This window comes from Narcine bancroftii, chromosome 2, assembly GCF_036971445.1.
Source record: "Narcine bancroftii isolate sNarBan1 chromosome 2, sNarBan1.hap1, whole genome shotgun sequence".
Taxonomy (NCBI): Eukaryota; Metazoa; Chordata; class Chondrichthyes; order Torpediniformes; family Narcinidae; genus Narcine; species Narcine bancroftii.
The window spans coordinates 180,456,555-180,477,524 of NC_091470.1; the positions used below are offsets into that span (position 1 = coordinate 180,456,555).

At 46.4% G+C, this 20,970-nt stretch overlaps 1 protein-coding gene across 10 annotated transcripts in view; it reads right to left on the minus strand.

The window, feature by feature from the left end:
• Positions 1-20,970, minus strand: part of LOC138754715 (large proline-rich protein BAG6-like) — a 115,949-nt gene that overhangs the window by 14,351 nt on the left and 80,628 nt on the right. For all 10 annotated transcript variants that reach the window (XM_069919445.1, XM_069919448.1, XM_069919444.1 and 7 more), the window contains 7 exons: positions 13,376-13,488; positions 11,437-11,551; positions 10,798-11,108; positions 6,883-7,189; positions 4,785-4,954; positions 2,565-2,618; positions 787-889 (listed from right to left, as the gene is read on the minus strand). In XM_069919445.1, the coding sequence (XP_069775546.1) occupies positions 787-889; positions 2,565-2,618; positions 4,785-4,954; positions 6,883-7,189; positions 10,798-11,108; positions 11,437-11,551; positions 13,376-13,488 (1,173 nt within the window). The remainder of the gene's footprint in view (positions 1-786; positions 890-2,564; positions 2,619-4,784; positions 4,955-6,882; positions 7,190-10,797; positions 11,109-11,436; positions 11,552-13,375; positions 13,489-20,970) is intronic.

A 20,970-nucleotide genomic window follows, 5' to 3' on the forward strand; every position in this document is an offset into this window, starting at 1 on the left:
CAGCCTGGAATCACCGTGGGAGTGCTGGGGGGGAGAGATGGAAAGGTGGGCTTCCCAGGGTCGGTGCCAGATTTCTAGAATCCTGTTGAGGTCAGGTAAAGCAAGCAATCTCCTCCCAGCCCTTGGGCCATCAGATGATTACTTGGCTAAGGCACAAAAGGGCCGGGAAAAGGCCATTCAACCCAACGATTCCGTGCAAACTGTCAAGGATCCATGCACATTAACCCCCTCTTTTATTTACCCCACATTTTCATTCTATACCAGGAACAATTCAACAACTAATTATCTGCTGACTTGTATGTCTTTGGGATGTGGGAGGGAACCCGAGCACCCGGGGTGAAGGGTGGGGGTCAGTGTAACCCACATGGTCACGGGGAAAAAGGGTAAAGTTCACAACGGCAACACTGGAGGTGGGGATCAAATCCAGAGGGAACATGTAAACTCCACAGAATCAGCACCAGTGGAGATCAAACCCAGGGGAAACAAGCAAACTCCACAGAGACAGAGTCAGAGGTGAGGATCAAATGTGGGCGAATGTGAAAACTCCACAAAGTGTCTGCGGGGATTGAACTCGTGGGGAAGTGTAAACTCCACACAGACAATGCCTCAGATGGGCATCAAACCCAGGGGGAATGTGCAAACTCCGCAGAGACAGTGCCAGAGGTGGGCATTGAACCCAGGTCACTGGTGCCGAGAGGCAGTGACACTACCCAATGCACCACCTGTGTGTAATGGAACAAAGAGCAAACAAATGTGCAGGATGGCAGGATCCAGCCGGAAACGTACCACTGCACAGGAGAATGTGCGTGGCTATCCTGTTGAACTGCTCCCGCAGGAAGTCAAGGTTTGTCCGCGTTATGTCCACATCGTCACGCACCGTGACGGAGGCCTGCAAGGAACAAAAGGAGAACTCATGGTGGGATCGATCCGCTCCAACTCCCCACTGTCTGAGACCATGGGCACAGCCTTACCCTTTGAGTCTCTCTATCTCCCCACTGTCTGAGAGTATGGACACGGCCTGTCCCTCTAAGTGCCTCCATTGGCCCACTATCTGATTGAGATCATGGATGGCCTGACCCTCTGAATGCCTCCATCTCCTCACTGTCTGACACCATGGACACAGCCAGACCCTCTAGATTCCCTCCTTGACTGATTAAGCAGCCCTGTGGCCAACAAACAACCCAAGCTCTGCCCAACAGATCACCTTGCACATGCTCCCTCCTGTCCCCCGTGTGGATGTAACACACTTCACCAACAGGGTTCTCTAGCACAGTGATGGAGAACCATCCAGTGGTTTCAAAGTGGGAAAACACATTCAAATCCGAGTACAGGATCTCCAAATAAATGGAGCGTAAAAATGGCACAAAGAATGGTAACTGTTGAATCCCAATTAGTTCATCTTCAACAAAGGATCTTGCAATCCTCATCCAGTAGTCAATCTCAGAGTGATTGGAACCACAACACACCACAGAAACAGGCCCTTCGGCCTCCTGTCCACCACCCATTTTACATTAATCCCATTTTCCCCCCTCTTCCCCAAATCTTCTTTCTCCCCCACACATCAATTTAGAGCAGCCAGTGAACACACCAACCCTCACGTGGGAGTTCACACCGGGGGCAGGGTGGGGGGGGTAACCCTTATGGAGAATTGAAAACTTTACCCAGACTGCGCGGGAGGATGGAATGGAACCTAGGTTTCCGCTGCTACCAGGCAGACAACTCTACCAGCTTCTAAAATAGACCAGGCAGCCACTGTGTCCAGGTGCCAACCCAACACAGGGCGTTCTAGCGGGCAAGTTAGGGGATATTATAAAACAGAGACCAGAAATCTGAAAATAGGTGGTAGGCCAGGTGGCGCTGAAGATTACTGACAGGCTGTCGAGAGAGACTTGGATTGATAAGGAGAATGGGCAAAGGGATGGCAGATGAAAGTGTACAATCGTGCACTTTGGTAGAAGAAATAGATGGGCAGCAAATTCAAAATTCTGTGGTGCTCATGCAGGATACCCTAAAGGTTAACCTCCAGGTTGACTTGGGGATGAAGAAGACAATGACTGTAATGCAGGCATTCAGAGCAAGAATGTAATGTTGAGACTTATAAAGCACTGGTGAAACCTCGTGGAGAAATGGGTACAGTTTTTGTCGCCTCATCAGAGAAGATTTACTAGTGATATCAGAAATTAAAGGGTTAGCATATGAGGCTCTTGGACTGTATACGTTGGGAGTACAGAAGGATGAGGGGGAATGTCATGGAGATCATAGGTGATTCCAAGTCAAGAGGGTGCTGAAGGATCTGTCTGGATCAGTAGCAGAATGACCATCTGTACTCTGATAATGCATTTGAACTTTGGCACAGTGATCGCTGGTGGCAAGCCACAAAGGCACATTTGATTTTGGGGGTCTTGGCCAGGTGCAGGCGCAGAGAAGGGGATAAAGGCTTAAAAACCAGGCAAGGTGGTCCGCAGGGATCAGTTTTATATTCACACCAGGTAAAAGTCCTTTCTGAATATGCCCGGCCTCAAAGCAGGTAGGAACTCCATCCTACCATGTAGTTTTATACTTACAAAACTTTCCTGGATGTACTCCTCCAGACCATTTATCAAGACGTCTGTTGATGTCTAAAGAAAAGAAGGGAGCTTTCATGAACTCTGTGAGTATCCAAACTCAGTTCGGTTACAACTTCTGAAACATCCCCAGGTGAAAACACATCGCTGGGGAAACTCAGCAGGTCAGTGTACTTTATGGATCCAAGATTTAAGCGCTGAGCCAATGTTTTGGGCTTGACCCCTTCATCAAGGTATGAAAAAATGTGGTCAGGTGCCCAAATAAAATGGGGGGGGGGGCGAGGGGGAGAGCACAGCCCCAAAGGAAGGAGGTAATCAGTGGATGTTGGATGGAGGGCACAAATAATGAAGATGGTCAAATCCAAAATGGTTCACCCTCGACAAGAATATTGGAATCCTCAGGGTGGGTAGTAATCTCAGAGTACTGGAGCCACAACCCCCACCCCCCCACTTCTTTTTCCATTCACCCCCCTCTCCTCCATTTGCTGGTGTATCCTCCCTCCTTCATCCACCTATTACCTCCTTCCTGTGGGACTGTGCTCCTCCCCTTCTTCCCCCACCACTTTGTTCAAACGCCTGCCCACATTTTGCTTGTACCTTGATGAAGTGCTCAAGCCTGAAATGTTGGTTATGTATCTTATCTGACCTGCTGAGTTTCTCCAGCTATTACTTCAATCATGGTGTCTGCAGACTTTTGTCTTTCTCTACAAATACCCCTGGCTATCCTTTATTCCATATATTTTAAATTTAGAAATACAATACAACTCTGATTATCCAAAATGGTCGGGACCGGGCCTATTTCACACAAACTTTTTTTTTCGGAGAACTGGTCATTTTTTAAAAAACAGCCCAGTAGTAACAGCAAATCACTTGCAACAGTGTTTAAACAACAACAAACAGTATGGGAAGGAGGGAAAGCATGAAAATAATCTTTAATTCTCTCCAAAAAAAAACACTGGCTGCCGCTTAGAGCCCTGGGTCTATGCTCCTGCCTGGAGCCCAGGGTCCCCGCTGCTGCCAGGAGCTCATGGTCCGTGCTACCGCTGGCAGCCCGACGTCCCCGGTCAATTCGGCTCCCAAAAAAATTTCAGATCAATGAGGATTTCTGATTTGCTTCAGATATCCTTATTTATTTAAAATTTTGTGGATAATCGGAGTTGTACTGCATAGCACAGTAACAGGCCCTTTTGGCCCATGAGCTCATGCCACCCAAATACCCCAACTAACTGATAACTCGATGCATTTTGAAGAGTGGGAGGAAACTGGAGCACCCATAGGAAGTCCACGCAGACACGGGGAGATCGTACAAACTCCTTTCAGACAGTGACAGATTCCAACCTGGGTTGCTGGCCCTGTGACAGCATCACATTAACTGTGACACCAACCGAGCCACCCACTTGAATCCAGTGTGTAGGTCACTCCAAGATACAGATTATATTACCTATAAAGCCATTGTACTCCTCAATTAGATCAATGAATGTAACCCATTATTCTGTGTGTAACGAATCACAATGCCTTGATTAGATTGCAGAATGTGGCACACTCCTATTTGTCCATTACTCGACATACAGACTACCCAGCCCCACCATTAGATTCCAGACTGATCAGCACAAGTCCTTATCAGTATAAAATGTACATGGCTTCAAGGGCAGGGAGAGGAAAGGAGGGAGGGAACAGGCAGAATGGGGCTGGGTAAGTCAGCACAGAGGATAAGGAAGTGGCAGGTGGCCAGAGAGAAAGGGGTGCGCTGACAGATGAATGGAGGGTTGCGCCGAGAGAGGAGGGGGCGCACCGAGAGAGGAGGGGGCGCACCGAGAGAGGAGGGGGCGCACCGAGAGAGGAGGGGGCGCACCGAGAGAGGAGGGGGCGCACCGAGAGAGGAGGGGGCGCACCGAGAGAGGAGGGGGAGAGCGCCGAGAGAGGAGGGGGCACGCCGAGAGAGGGGGGAGGGTGCCGAGAGAGGGGGTAGGGCGCCAAGAGAGGGGGTAGGGCGCCGAGAGAGGATAGGGTGCTGAGAGCAGAAGGGGGTGTCTAAGTGAGCGGGGAGTTCGAGAGAGGAAGGGGTGGGGCAATGAGAGAAGGAGAGGATCGAGGGAGGTGGCCGAGAGGAAGGGGTGCCAATATAGAAAGAGGGGGAAGGGGGGCAAGGGAGAAACAGAGACAATTGAGGGGGGGGGCGGTTTTGCAAGAGGCTCCTGGCCCGTCCTGGAGCTTCCTTACCCGGATGTTCTGCTCCGTTGGCTCCTGGTTGCGGAGATAATGCTGCTGGAAGAAGCTGCTGAGCTGTGATTGGATGCGCTGAAGGGGCTGGAACTGGCCATGCAGCAACATGATCATATCCACCATGGAGAAGTTCTGGCAGATGAGCGAGAGGAGGTCTCCGAAAAACCCTGTCAGGGGAACGAGCAGAATGCGCAGGCATGAGATGCAACTGAGGCCAAACTTACAGCCCAAGGTGGGCCAGGACAAGGGAGCAAAGCTATCAGTGAAAGGCTGGCACCGAACACGAGGCAGGTCGAGGGACACCGACTGAATTAAGGAGTAAAGGGATGAGAGAAACTGCTCCTTCCATGACAGCCTCATCCAGTCATCCCTTCCCACTAATCTCCCCCTTTGCACCTTCTCCTGCGGCCACACCTCCTCCCTCACCACCGTTCAAGGCCCAAAACAGTCCTTCCAAGTGAAGCAACACTTCAGTTGTGAATCTGCAGGAGTCATCAGTGCTCCCTTTGTGGCCTCCTCTACATCGGAGAGACTGGGTGCCGTCTGGGAGATTGCTGAGGACCTTCTGACTTCATCAGTGACAGGAAACTCCCTAATACCGACATGTCTGTTCACGACCTCGTGCACTGTCGAACCAAGGCCACCCGTAAATTGGAGGAGCAACACCTAATAATCTGCCTAGGCGCTCTCCAACCATACGGCATTAACATCGTCTTCTCTGGTTTCTGCTAGACCACTCCCCGTTCCCTCTCTCTTCCCCATCCCTCTGTCTCCTTTCCTCCAGCCCTCCATCCCCTTCCCTCTCCGTTCACACAGCCACGCCCCCCCCCCCCACCCCAATTTGCTAGTGTGCTTTCCCTCCCTTATCCACCTATTACCTCCTGCCTGTGAGACTGGGCTCCTCCCCCTGCCCCATCTCACCTCCATTTTGATCGGGCACCTGCCTACATTATGTCATCCCTTATTGAAGGGCTCAAGCCAGAAATGTTGGTTCTTTGCTGTACGAACTACACTGTTTGACCTGCTGAACTTCTCCAGCATTGTGCTTTCCCCACTGCAATCATTGTGTCTGCAGAAACGGCCCTTTCTCTGGTTTGTAGCAACTATGGTAAACTTGTAAAGCTTGCCTCTCATTGATCAACAAACTGCTCATCCTCTTTCCACGGGTATGGTTAAACCCAGTTCGGCGATCTGATTTTTTGCTTACATCTATGTGCTTCAGTCTTTTGAATGTGACCAATTTACCAGGCGATGCATTCTAGGCACCCACCACTGTGTGAAAAAACTTACCTAAACCATCTTCCATTCACCTTAAACTTTGGGACAGACAAAAGTACAGTAAAATCCCCTTTATCCAGAATTTAAGCAACTGGCGAAAAAAAAATCACGGAAATTAAGTAAGTCAAAAATACGTAAGTATTTAAGACTGGCGTTCCCCCTTAGCGGTCAGTTCGCCAATCACGCAACCGTAAAATTCAATTATCCGGCATCCACCAATCTCCATAGGTGCTGGATACTGTAATATCTTGCATTTTACATTTTTGATGTATTGTTACGTGAAAATAAAAGGAACTTTTGACATAAACAGATGTCCTCTGGTATTGGGCATTGCCACCTGAAGAAAAAAGGTAAAAGCACCATGGCTGGAGAAACTCAGCAGGACAAACGGTATTTTATGTAGTAAAGATAAAAATACATAACCAACGTTTCAAGCCTGAGCCCTTCCTTCGTCAAGGTTAGGGTTAGTTGGTTATGTATTTTTTATCTTTGCCAAATAACACTGCTTGACCTGCTGAGTTTCTCCAGCATTTTGCTTTTACTTCAATCACAGTGCCTGCAGACTTTCACGTTTTACTGATGAAAAAAGGTGCTGGCTGTACACTCTGTGCCTCTCAATCTCATCCACCTCTATAAGTCACTCTCTGTCACCTCAAAGACAAAAGCCCTCACTTGCTCAGGCTGTCTTCGTAAAGACATGTTCTCCAATCCTGATGAAATCTCCTTGACTCAGGCAGGAGTGGAGGGTCTGTGACCATCGCCCAACAATGCTAACATTTCCCCCCACAACGGGTGTACCTGCTGGAGGTCGACGTACCTATGGCTCCGTCTGACCCCGGCTCGAAGATGTTGCTGGTGCCGCTGAGCCTCTGGATGAAGTCGGCAATGCTCTCCGTGCTGCCCTGCTGCGCGTTGAGTGAGCCCATCATTGAGGACAGCACACCCTGCACCACGCTGGTGAAGAACTCTGGGGTTAGGGTGTCCGCCCCGGCCTGCTGCCTGTTCTCCCTCTCCTGGCTCGGCTGAGGTGGAGGTTGGGCCTGGAGTGGGGCGGGAGCCCGAGTTGCCTGCTGGGGGGCACCCTGGGGTGCAGGCTGAGAAACCGTGGAAGTTCCCTGGGCCGCCTGGTTTGGGGGGGGGGGGGGAATGAGAGGAAGAAGCCAAAGTCAGTGAGTGGTCAACATGGAAGCAATCATCTATCCCGCTAGAGAGTCCTGCCAACAGCTCCGACCATCACATAAACTCCCCTACCCCCTCCTTCGACTCCCCCTCCCAGTGCCTCGGAAAAGCCTCCAACGAGATGAGAGACTCGGAAAACACTCCTCTGGAGGAACTCAGCACGTCAAGCAGCACCTGCTCGCATTAACTCTACCTATACCCCTCATCATTTTGTATACCTCAATCAAATCTTCCTACGCTCCAAGGAATGAAGTCCCAACCTTTTTAACCTTTCCCTGTAACTCAGTTCCTCAAGTCCTGGCAAGTCTCTACTCCTTCTTCTCTATGGAAGATGATTCACGACTGCCTGTGCACCCGATTCCAAGGATGTTGGGCCTATTTCCTTGCTGTAGCATACTGCATGACCAGCCTCCGATTTCACACGCTCTGAGGCCACACTTGAGGATAGAAGGAACTCCCCCCAGGGCTCCCATGACCCTCCCTCCCCATAGAGTGCCTTTTAATTTTCAGGGTGTCCATTAAACCAGTCAGCGTAGCAGTTAGAGCAACGTTATTACTCTGCATGCCAAACTGCATGAGTTTTTCAAGCTTTGTTGGGACCAAGGTAAACTGCCTCAGGATCTTCGTGATGCCACCATCATCACCCTGTACAAAAACAAAGGCGAGAAATCAGACTGCTCAAACTACAGGGGAATCACGTTGCTCTCCATTGCAGGCAAAATCTTCGCTAGGATTCTACTAAATAGAATAATACCTAGTGTCGCCGAGAATACTCTCCCAGAATCACAGTGCGGCTTTCGCGCAAACAGAGGAACCACTGACATGGTCTTTGCCCTCAGACAGCTCCAAGAAAAGTGCAGAGAACAAAACAAAGGACTCTACATCACCTTTGTTGACCTCACCAAAGCCTTCGACACCGTGAGCAGGAAAGGGCTTTGGCAAATACTAGAGCGCATCGGATGTCCCCCAAAGTTCCTCAACATGATTATCCAACTGCACGAAAACCAACAAGGTCGGGTCAGATACAGCAATGAGCTCTCTGAACCCTTCTCCATTAACAACGGCGTGAAGCAAGGCTGTGTTCTCGCACCAACCCTCTTTTCAATCTTCTTCAGCATGATGCTGAACCAAGCCATGAAAGACCCCAACAATGAAGACGCTGTTTACATCCGGTACCGCACGGATGGCAGTCTCTTCAATCTGAGGCGCCTGCAAGCTCACACCAAGACACAAGAGAAACTTGTCCGTGAACTACTCTTTGCAGATGATGCCGCTTTAGTTGCCCATTCAGAGCCAGCTCTTCAGCGCTTGACGTCCTGCTTTGCGGAAACTGCCAAAATGTTTGGCCTGGAAGTCAGCCTGAAGAAAACTGAGGTCCTCCATCAGCCAGCTCCCCACCATGACTACCAGCCCCCCCACATCTCCATCGGGCACACAAAACTCAAAACGGTCAACCAGTTTACCTATCTCGGCTGCACCATTTCATCAGATGCAAGGATCGACAATGAGATAGACAACAGACTCGCCAAGGCAAATAGCGCCTTTGGAAGACTACACAAAAGAGTCTGGAAAAACAACCAACTGAAAAACCTCACAAAGATAAGCGTATACAGAGCCGTTGTCATACCCACACTCCTGTTCGGCTCCGAATCATGGGTCCTCTACCGGCACCACCTACGGCTCCTAGAACGCTTCCACCAGCGTTGTCTCCGCTCCATCCTCAACATCCATTGGAGCGCTCACACCCCTAACGTCGAGGTACTCGAGATGGCAGAGGTCGACAGCATCGAGTCCACGCTGCTGAAGATCCAGCTGCGCTGGATGGGTCACGTCTCCAGAATGGAGGACCATCGCCTTCCCAAGATCGTATTATATGGCGAGCTCTCCACTGGCCACCGTGACAGAGGTGCACCAAAGAAAAGGTACAAGGACTGCCTAAAGAAATCTCTTGGTGCCTGCCACACTCACAGTTTGGCGGGCAGCAGCCTCCTTTGAAGAAGACCGCAGAGCCCACCTCACTGACAAAAGGCAAAGGAGGAAAAACCCAACACCCAACCCCAACCAACCAATTTTCCCTTGCAACCGCTGCAATCGTGTCTGCCTGTCCCGCATCGGACTGGTCAGCCACAAACGAGCCTGCAGCTGACGTGGACTTTTTACCCCCTCCATAAATCTTCGTCCGCGAAGCCAAGCCAAAGAGAAGAAGAAGAAGAAGATTACAGTGCCAGAGACCCAGGTTCAAAACAGGCGCTGCCTGCGAGGAGTTTATACGTTCTCCCCATGACATGCGTGTGATTCCTCCAGGTGTTCCGGTTTCCTCCTAACCTTCCAGAGACGTATGGTTAACTGGGTGGCCCTGGTTTAAATGGCCAGAATTGGCTTTAACCAAGTTGTTGAGAGAAGCAGGACATGCCGCAGGACTCCACTGTTTTTTATCCACACAAAAGAACATAAAAAAAACAGGAGCAGGAGTCAGCCGTTCGGCCCATCGAACCGTCTCCACCATTCAATGAGATCATGGGGTCATGTCCATCTCCCTGCCTTTTTCCCCATATCCCTTAATTCCCCCACGATGTAAAAATCTATCCAACTTTGTCGCCTCCATTGCTTCAATGGGCAGCGAATTCCAGATTCACCCCACCCCCAAGAAAAAAGTTTCTCCTCCTCTCCGTCCTAAATCAATTACCCTGAATCTTGAGGTTACGTCCCCTTGTTCTGGTTTCCCCCACCTTTGGGGACAACTCACCTACCTCTATCTTACAACCTTGCTACAGACCCTTCCCCCACATTTATTACTTATTTTCTCAATTCAAGGTGCGCTCTGATTTATTTAATTTGTACTGTTGTTGTCAGAGAATGTTACGATTGCAGCAAGTAAGAAATTTGATGCATGGCTCAAACCATCGTGTGTAACCCTCTCTTCCCCTCCTCCCACTGCCTCAGAGAAGCACCCAACGCAAGAAAAGACCCATCGGAGCCTGGCTACAATCACTTCACAGCTCCCCTCTCATCTCAGGGGGAAGAGTCACGAGTGTGAGATCACACAGTACCACAGATTTTAGAACAGTTTCTTCTCTGCCTTTGTTAGACCCCTGAACAAACTTCAAAATAGTTACATTACCCTTCCTTTGCACTGCATTCACTGATCTTTACAGAGTACAGTTTTTTTTGCATTACCGATAAACAGACATACCGCCTGGCCAGTAGGGAAAAACGAATGTAAGGATGTATATGTAATCTGACAATAAATCTGATCTCTCCGAGGATTTGCACTTTTGTACTGTCCTGCTTTCTGTACTATGCACGAGATGTTTAACTGGTTTGCTGACAAAAAAACCACCTCTACTAAAACATCATAGTGCAGTAAATTTAAATTGAACTTGTATTTGATAATAAACTTTTTTTCTAAATATTCTAGAGGCCATTGGGCCCCCCGACACTAGGCTAGCTATTTAGGTGAGCCCGCAATTAGCCTTCCTGCCCCCAGACTTGCTCCGTAGATCGCAAGCTCACCCCCTTCCCCCTGGCCTGGTTTCAGGAAGTGTCCACTCACCTGCAGGAAGTCAGTCATTCCCTGCACAAAGGCTGGCATTCCCGGCAGGGTCACGGTGATGGTTGGTGAGCCCACGCTGCTCATCCCACCTGTGCCGGTGCCGGCGGCCCCCAGCAGGCTGCCCAAGAGCTGGGAGAGCTGGGGGTCAGGCTGGCCGGGGGGCTGGCTGCTGGGGTCCGTCGCGCCTGAGGTGGCGGCGGTGGTGGTGGTGGTCCCAGTGGAGCTGGATGTCCGTCCGTTGGAGGCCGGGTCATGGGGCGAGCTGGCGTCGGCGGCTGGAGCAGAACTGTTGCCTGCGGTCGTGGGCTGGGCTGCAGAGATAGAGAGAGAGGATGAGACATCGAGACGAGTAGTGGAGAAGGAGGATAAAATCTCAGAGTGAGTGGGAAGGCCGGGCACTTTTGCAGCTTTGATACTTAGAGATTTACAGTCGGAGATATCACTGTGTGGAACAAGGAGGAATCCCACCCCACCACCCCTCACCCTGTGTCGGAAGAACATTCACCAGTGTGAGATCACACACCACCAGACTCAGAGGCTGCTTCTTGTAAAATGATGGAGGAGGAGATGCCCTTTCCTTTGGCAAGATGATCAGGCACAATCGATAGTAAACAGTGCTGCGCAAAACCACGCACTCACCGAAGACCACAGGCTGCATCAGGAGCTGTCCAACCAGCCCAGTAATCATCTGTGCGAGAGTGGCAGGGCTAGGGAGTGGTGGTGCAGCATTGGAGGCAGTTGGGCCGGGAGGAACCTGCAATGGTGAAAGAAATTGGACCCACCTGTGATGATCCACAATAATCACCCCACAACCTATAAGACATGGGAGCAAAAAGAGGCTATTCAGCCCATCGAGCTGCCCCGCCATTTAATCGTGAGCTGATCTGTTTCCCCCACTCCACCCCACTGCCTGTTCTTCCCCATTCCCACCTCGACACGTCTGTCCACGGCCTCATGCACTGCCAGACCAAGGCTACCCGCCAATTGGGGGAAACACCACCTAATATTCAGACTGGGCACCCTCCAACCAGTCAATATTAACATCAACTTCTCCAGTTTCCATTAAACCCCTCCCCCAGGTCTCTCTCCTGATTCCTGTAACTTTGTTCCCTCCAGCTTCCCGCTCCTTTGCACTCCACTCAGAGAGTTTCTTCCTCCCTCTTAGCTTTTTTCTCTTCTATCCTCCCAATATCTCCTCTCAAGATCTCTTGCCTGTTAGACCCTAAGACATAGGAGCAGAAATAGGCTATTCAGCCCATCAAGTCTGTCCCACCCCTTCCTCCCTCCTCCTCACCTTTTTAATTCAGGCACCTGGCTACCTTTTTGCTCAGACCATGGAAGAAGGGTCAGGCCTTTACTTTCAATGCGTTGGCCTGCTGACTTTCCCAGCATTTTTGTGCCCTGCACCCCAGACATGGGCAGGTGTTGCGCCAGTAACTCGAACAGCATCGGGTTTGAGGGAGGAAGATCAGCCATGTTAGGGGGCAGCTGCCCACACTGGCAGACCTCGAGCATCTCCCGCCCACTGTTTCCAAACAAGCTTCGTGGGTGAGAGAGAGAATGTAAGAGAATGTGGGGGGGGGGTCATGATTATCCGTCGGACAGCATGTGAGGCTATCCACTTTGGAAGGGAAAATGGAAGATCGGAATATAATTTAAATGGCAAGTGATTGCAGCGCACTGCTGTGTAGGACTTGGGAGGGCTTGCGCATGAATCGAAAAATGCTGGTTTGTAGGTGCAGCAGCTTATCAAGAAGGCAAATTGAATGTTGGCCTTCATTGATAGAAGGATTGAATTTAGGAGAGCGAAGTTATGCTGCAACTGTGCACGGTACCGGAGAGGCTGCATCTGGAGAACTGCGTGCAGTTCTGGTCTCCTTAATTGAGGAAGGATAGACAGGCTTTGGAGGCGGTGCAGAGGAGGTTCACTCGGTTGATTCCAGAGATGAGGGGGTTGGCCTATAAGGAGAGATGGAGTCGCCTTAGACTGTACTTGCTGGAATTTAGAGGAATGAGATGGAATCTTATAGATTATGAAAGGACTAGGTAAGATCGACGTAGGTAAGCTGTTTCCATTGGTGGGGGAGACCAGAACTAGGGGACATAGCCTCAGGGTATATTTGGGACAGAAATGAGGTGGAACGACTTTTCCCAGAGGGTGTTAAATTGTGGAATTCATTGCCCATTGAAGCAGTGGAGGAAACCTCTGTAGATATATTTAAGATGAGGATGGATAGATTTTTATATAGTAGGGGATTTAAGGGATATGGGGAAAAGGCAGGTAGGTGGAGAGAGTGATCAGCTCAACCATGATTACACTGAATGGTGGAACAGGCTCAAGATGGCCAACTCCTGCTCCTATTTCTGATGTGCAAACAGTGAGAGGTTGGTCACGCATCATCATTGAGTACATATGGCCAATCCATAATGTTGGGTTGAGTCCTTTCATCAAGACTACATTTGTTCCCATTCCTGTATGTCCCCAAGACAAAGGAGGTGGCGGGGATTGGGAAGGGTGCATATGCAGCTATTTATGCATGTGAACTGCAGATTCGCCCATGCTGTGGATTTCCTTTACCTGCGCTCCAGGCTGTGGGGCAGGTGGTGGCTGAGTCTGTCGAGGGGGAGGAGGCGGAGGTCTGGTTATCACCACACGGGCTGGAGAAGGTTGGAACCCTGTCACTTGCTGCCCTGTTGAATGAAGAAGAAGTGAGGACAAGGACTCGGGTGTAATAAGCTGTTGACAATGCCACCTCATCTAAGGCAGGAGCACCTTACCGCCAGTAGCCCACTACACGCCCACCCCACCCCAAAAACTCATCAAGAAATCATGTTGACGTTGGCCTCAAACAATGAGAAATCCAAATCTCGCCACACGCCAGCTTAGAAATCACAAACATGCCTTTTAAAGCTTTCCGAAGAGGTAATGATGAACTCTTTCAGGGACTGAGATGTGCAGGCCAATAAAAGACAGTTACTGCTGACTAGTGGATGATGTTAAAAGCAAACACGATATTTGAATAACAAACTATCATTTAAATACCCAAATCTTATTTGGGTATTTTTTTAAATTTTTTTTATTTTTCACGCTATATATCACATTATTCAAGATATACACATTTCTCCTTTCAAATATATCCAGTGTTGTTTTCTCCCCCCTCCCTCCTCCCCTCCCCCCTCCACCTCCCCCTCCATCCATTCAAAACTCTGAGTCCAAGATACATCAAACCCATCAAACAATGTTGTCACTCAACATTAACGAACAAAAACTTCCACTGAGTCAATTCTTTCCATTCTCTTTTCCTTTTGTCATTTTAGGTGATAGATGTCCCGGTAGGTTTTCTCTATTATATTCCATGTACGGCTCCCATATTTGTTCAAATAATGTTATATTATTTCTTAAACTATATGTTATTTTTTCTAATGGAATACATTTATTCATTTCTATATACCATTGCTGTATTTTCAAATTATCTTCTAATTTCCAGTTTGATACAATACATTTTTTTGCTACAGCTAGGGCTATCTTAACAAATCTTTTTTGTACACCCTCCAAATCAAGTCCAAATTCTTTATTTTTTATGTTACTTAGGAGGAAGATAATTATATTGTGTCATACGTAATCTTGTATTTATTGTATTTCTCATAGTTCCTAAACATAACCTCTCCCATGTTTCCTTTTTTATCTTTATGTTTAGATCTTGTTCCCACTTTTGTTTAGTTTTATCATTTATTTCCTCATTCTCCTTTTCTTGTAATTTGATATACATGTTTGTTATAAATTTTTTAATTATCATTGTGTCTGTAATCAGATATTCAAAATTGCTTCCTTCTGGTAACTTCAGACTACTTCCCAAATTATCCTTTGAATAGGATTTCAATTGGTAATATGCCAGCACTGTATCTTGAGTTATATTATACTTATCCTTCATTTGTTCAAAGGATAATAATTTATTCCCCGAAAAACAATTTTCAATTCTTTTAATCCCTTTTTTCTCCCATTCTCTAAAAGACAGGTTATCTACCGTAAAAGGGATTAGCTGATTTTGCGTCAGTATTAGTTTTGATAATTGGTAGTTTGTTTTATTTCTTTCTACATGAATCTTCTTCCAAATATTAAGCAAATGGTGCAATACTGGAGAATTCCTATGTTTTACCAATTTTTCATCCCATTTATATAATTATATGTTCAGGTATCTTCTCCCCTATTTTGTCTAGCTCTAATCTAGTCCGATCTGGCTTTTCTTTTGTTTGGTAAAAATCTGATAGATATCTTAATTGTGCGGCTCTATAATAATTTTTAAAATTTGGCAGTTGTAAGCCTCCTTGTCTATACCATTCTGTTAATTTATCTAGTGCTATCCTCGGTTTCCCCCCTTTCCATAAAAATTTCCTTATTATTTTCTTTAACTCCTTAAAGAATTTTTCTGTCAAGTGTATTGGCAGTGCCTGAAATAGGTATTGTATCCTTGGGAAAATGTTCATTTTAATACAGTTTATCCTTCCTATTAGTGTTAATGGTAAGTCTTTCCAATGCTCTAAATCTTTCTGTATTTTTTTCATTAGTGGATAATAATTAAGTTTATATAGATGGCTGAGGTTTTTATTTATTTGTATACCTAGGTATCGTATTGTTTGCATTTGCCATCTGTAAGGTAAAACATCATGAGATGGGAATGTGTAGGGAGTTACCCTGTACAGGGCAGTAACAAGAAGGGGAGGTGTCCTTGTACTCCTGTTAGGTAAAACATCATGAGATGGGAATGTACAGGGCTGTAACAAGATGTAAATGCATCCTTGTACTTACAAGATAAGAGAGACATTGATGGATTGAGAGGCAGGAAGCTAGCAGGGAAAGGATAGCAACAGTTTTAGTCATTGGACAAGTAATGATATGATGATGTTCTAAGCATGTATCCAAGGGTATAAAAAATCACCATTTTGCTGATAACGGCAGAATGCATTCTCCGACTAACTTTGTTAGTCGCAAGTGTTACAATCCGGTAATAAAGAACAAAGAACCCTGATTTCGACTCAGCCTGGTGTTTGTCTCACTCATTCATGAACAAAGCAGACCTAACACATCTAAACGGTGATTCTTGAATTTTGAGAAATCCACATTATTCATTGGCATTGCTTCACTTTTATTTGCATTAATCTTGTATCCCGACACTTCTCCATACTCCTTCAATTTCTTGTGTAATTCTTTTATTGATATTTCTGGTTCCGTTAGGTATACTATAACATCATCTGCAAATAAACTGATTTTGTATTCCTTGCCTTTTATTTTTATCCCTTTTATTTTATTTTCTGTTCTTATCAGTTCTGCAAGTGGTTCTATGGCTAACGCGAACAATAAGGGCGATAGTGGGCATCCCTGTCTTGTTGATCTGCTTAAGTTAAAATGTTTTAATACATATCCATTTACTGTCACTCTTGCCAATGGCCCCTTATATAATGCTTTAATCCAATTAATATCTCTGGTAAACTAAATTTTTGTAGTACCTTGAATAAATAATTCCATTCTACTCTGTCGAAGGCCTTCTCTGCATCTAAAGCAACCGCTACTGTTGGAGTTTTATTTCCTTCTACTGCATGAATTAAGTTAATAAACTTACAAATATTATCTGTTGTTCATCTTTTTTTTATGAATCCAGTTTGGTCTAGACTTACTATTGTTGGTACATAATCAGCTAATCTGTTTGCTAATAATTTAGCTATTATCTTGTAATCTGTGTTAAGTAGAGATATTGGTCGATATGATGCTGGTGCAAGTGGATCTTTCCCTGCCTTTGGTATTACTGTAATTATTGCTGTTTTGCACGAATCTGGTAAGCTTTGTGTTTTATCAATCTGGTTGATTACTTCCAGGAGGGGAGGAATTAATAAGTCTTTAAATGTTTTATAGAATTCTATTGGGAGACCATCCTCTCTTGGTGTTTTATTATTCGGCAGATTTTTTATTGTCTCTTGTATTTCTACTATTTCAAATGGTTCTATTAATTTATTTTGTTCCTCTGTTTGTAATTTCGGTAGTTCAATTTTAGTTAAGAATTAATCTATTTTGCCTTCTTTCCCTTCGTTTTCAGTTTGGTATAATTGTTCGTAGAATTCTCTGAAATTTTCATTAATTTCCGTTGGATTATATGTGATCTGTTTGTCTTTTTTCCTTGATGCCAATACCATTCTTTTAGTTTGTTCTGTCTTAAGCTGCCACGCTAGAATTTTGTGCGTTTTTTCTCCTAGTTCATATTTCTGCTTTGTCTTCATTATATTTTTCTCCACCTCATATGTTTGAAATGTTTCATATATTATTTTTTTATCTACCAATTCCCTTCTTTTAGTAGTGTCTTCCTTCCTTGCTAATTCTTTCTCTATATCTGCTATTTCCTTTTCCAACTGTTCTGTTTCCTGATTGTAATCCTTCTTCATCTTAGTTACGTAACTTATTATTTGCCCTCTGATGAACGCTTTCATTGCGTCCCATAATATAAACTTATCCTTCACTGATTCCGTATTTATTTCAAAATACATTTTAATTTGTCTTTCTATGAATTCTCTAAAATCCTGTCTTTTAAGTAGCATGGGGTTTAATCTCCATCTATACATTTTTGGAGGGATATCCTCTAACTCTATTGTCAATTTCAAGGGTGAATGGTCCGATAATATTCTAGCTTTATATTCTGTTTTCCTAACTCTATCTTGTATGCAAGCTGATAACAGGAATAAATCTATTCTTGAATATGTTTTATGTCTATACGAATAATATGAATATTCCTTTTCCTTTGGGTGTTGTTTCCTCCATATATCCAAAAGTTGCATTTCTTGCATCGATTTAATTATAAATTTGGTTACTTTATTCTTTCTGTTAATTTTTTTCCCAGTTTTATCTATGTTTGAATCCAAATTGAGATTGAAGTCCCCTCCTATTAATATATTCCCTTGCGTATCTGCTATCTTCAGAAAAATATCCTGCATAAATTTTTGATCTTCTTCATGAGGCGAATATATATTAAGTAAATTCCAAAACTCCGAATATATCTGACATTTTATCATTACATCTCTTCCTGCTGGATCTATTATTTCCTCTTCTATTTTAATTGGTACATTTTTACTGATTAATATAGCCGCTCCTCTAGCTTTTGAGTTATATGACGCTGTCGTTACATGTCCTATCCAATCTCTCTTCAATTTCTTGTGCTCCACTTCAGTTAAGTGTGTTTCTTGCACAAATGCAATATCAATTTTTTCTTTTTTCAGTAAATTTAGCAGTTTCTTCCTTTTGATTTGGTTATGTATTCCATTAATATATAAAGTCATTTAGTTTAATGTAGCCATTTTATACTTTGTTTATCTTTCCCTTCCGTTTCCTCATCATCACCTTTCCTTCTCATCCATTTCTGCTTTCTTTCTTTGAACAGTTTATAAGACAACATTTTTAACACATCAAACATTCCCCTTATTCTCCTACCTAATATTTCTTTAACCCCATTGTCCCCTCTCCTTCCTGAGTTGCCCATTATCCCTTGTCGGGCAACCACATCTCCCCTCTCCATTTGGATTTGCGAATTCACTCGCAAGCGTCAACTGATTTTGCAGTGACCGTAATTTCTCCCTACCCAGCCCCCCCAGAAAAGATTTCAATTTTTATATACAACAAAGGTCACTCTCTAAATTCCCTCTTTACTCCTCTCTTCCCCTTTTTTTCCCTCATTAATTCTTCTCTATACACTATATCTTTGGCTTGGCTTCGCAGACGAAGATTTATGGAGGGGGTAAAATGTCCACGTCAGCTGCAGGCTCGTTTGTGGCTGACAAGTCCGATGCGGGACAGGCAGACACGGTTGCAGCGGAAAATTGGTTGGTTGGGGTTGGGTGTTGGGTTTTTCCTCCTTTGCCTTTTGTCAGTGAGGAGGGCTCTGCGGTTTTCTTCAAAGGAGGTTGCTGCCCGCCAAATTGTGAGGCGCCAAGATGCATGGTTTGAGGTGATATCAGCCCACTGGCGGTGGTCAATGTGGCAGGCACCAAGAGATTTCTTTAGGCAGTCCTTGTACCTCTTCTTTGGTGCACCTCTGTCACGGTGGCCAGTGGAGAGCTCGCCATATAACACGATCTTGGGAAGGCGATGGTCCTCCATTCTGGAGACGTGACCCACCCAGCGCATCTGGATCTTCAGCAGCGTGGACTCGATGCTGTCAACCTCTGCCATCTCGAGTACTTCGACGTTAGGGATGAAAGCGCTCCAATGAATGTTGAGGATGGAGCGGAGACAACGCTGGTGGAAGCGTTCTAGGAGCCGTAGGTGATGCTGGTAGAGGACCCATGATTCGGAGCCGAACAGGAGTGTGGGTATGACAACGGCTCTGTATACGCTTATCTTTGTGAGGTTTTTCAGTTGGTTGTTTTTCCAGACTCTTTTGTGTAGTCTTCCAAAGGTGCTATTTGCCTTGGCGAGTCTGTTGTCTATCTCGTTGTCGATCCTTGCATCTGATGAAATGGTGCAGCCGAGATAGGTAAACTGGTTGACCGTTTTGAGCTTTGTGTGCCCGATGGAGATGTGGGGGGGCTGGTAGTCATGGTGGGGAGCTGGCTGATGGAGGACCTCAGTTTTCTTCAGGCTGACTTCCAGGCCAAATATTTTGGCAGTTTCCGCAAAACAGGACGTCAAGCGCTGAAGAGCTGGCTCTGAATGGGCAACTAAAGCGGCATCGTCTGCAAAGAGTAGTTCACGGACAAGTTTCTCTTGTATCTTGGTGTGAGCATGCAGGCGCCTCAGATTGAAGCGACTGGCATCCGTGCGGTACCGGATGTAAACAGCGTCTTCATTGTTGAGGTCTTTCATGGCTTGTTTCAGCATCATGCTGAAGAAGATTGAAAAAAGAGTTGGTGCGAGAACGCAGCCTTGCTTCACGCCATTGTTAATGGGGAAGGGTTCAGAGAGCTCATTGCTGTATCTGACCTGACCTTGTTGGTTTTTGTGCAGTTGGATAATCATGTTGAGGAACTTTAGGGGGCATCCGATGTGCTCTAGCATTTGCCAAAGCCCTTTCCTGCTCACGGTGTCGAAGGCTTTGGTGAGGTCAACAAAGGTGATGTAGAGTCCTTTGTTTTGTTCTCTGCACTTTTCTTTGAGCTGTCTGAGGGCAAAGACCATGTCAGTAGTTCCTCTGTTTGCGCGAAAGCCGCACTGTGATTCTGGGAGAATATTCTCGGCGACACTAGGTATTATTCTATTTAGGAGAATCCTAGCGAAGATTTTGCCTGCAATGGAGAGCAGCGTGATTCCCCTGTAGTTTGAGCAGTCTGATTTCTCGCCTTTGTTTTTGTACAGGGTGATGATGGTGGCATCACGAAGGTCCTGAGGCAGTTTTCCTTGGTCCCAACAAAGCTTGAAAAACTCATGCAGTTTGGCATGCAGAGTTTAGCCACCAGCCTTCAAGACCTCTGGGGGGGATACCATCCATACCTGCTGCTTTGCCACTTTTCAGTTGTTCGATTGCCTTATATGTCTCATCCTGGGTGAGGACCTCATCCAGCTCTAGCCTTAGGGGCTGTTGAGGGAGCTGGAGCAGGGCGGAATCTTGGACTGAGCGGTTGGCACTGAAAAGAGATTGGAAGTGTTCTGACCATCGGTTGAGGATGGAGATCTTGTCGCTGAGGAGGACTTTGCCATCTGAGCTGCGCAGCGGGCTTTGGACTTGGGGTGAGGGGCCGTACACAGCCTTTAGAGCCTCGTAGAAACCCCTGAAGTCGCCAATGTCCGCGCTGAGCTGGGTTCATTTGGCGAGGCTAGTCCACCACTCATTTTGGATCTCCCAGAGTTTGCACTGAAGATGGCTGTATGCGCGACGGAAGGCTTGTTTCTTCTCTGGACAGGACGGCTTTGTAAGGTAAGCCTGGTGGGCAGCACGCTTCTTTGCCAGCAGCTCCTGGATTTCCTGGCTGTTTTCGTCGAACCAGTCCTTGTTTTTCCTGGAGGAGAAGCCCAGTACCTCTTCAGTGGATTGCAGTATGGTAGTCTTCAACTGATCCCAGAGGGTTTCAGGGGACGGGTCCGCGAGGCGGATTGCATCGTCGAGCTTTGCTTTGAGGTTTGCCTGGAAGTTTCCTCTCGCTTCGTCTGACTGCAGGTTTCCAACATTGAACCTCTTTCTGGGGGCTTTACTGTTCCTG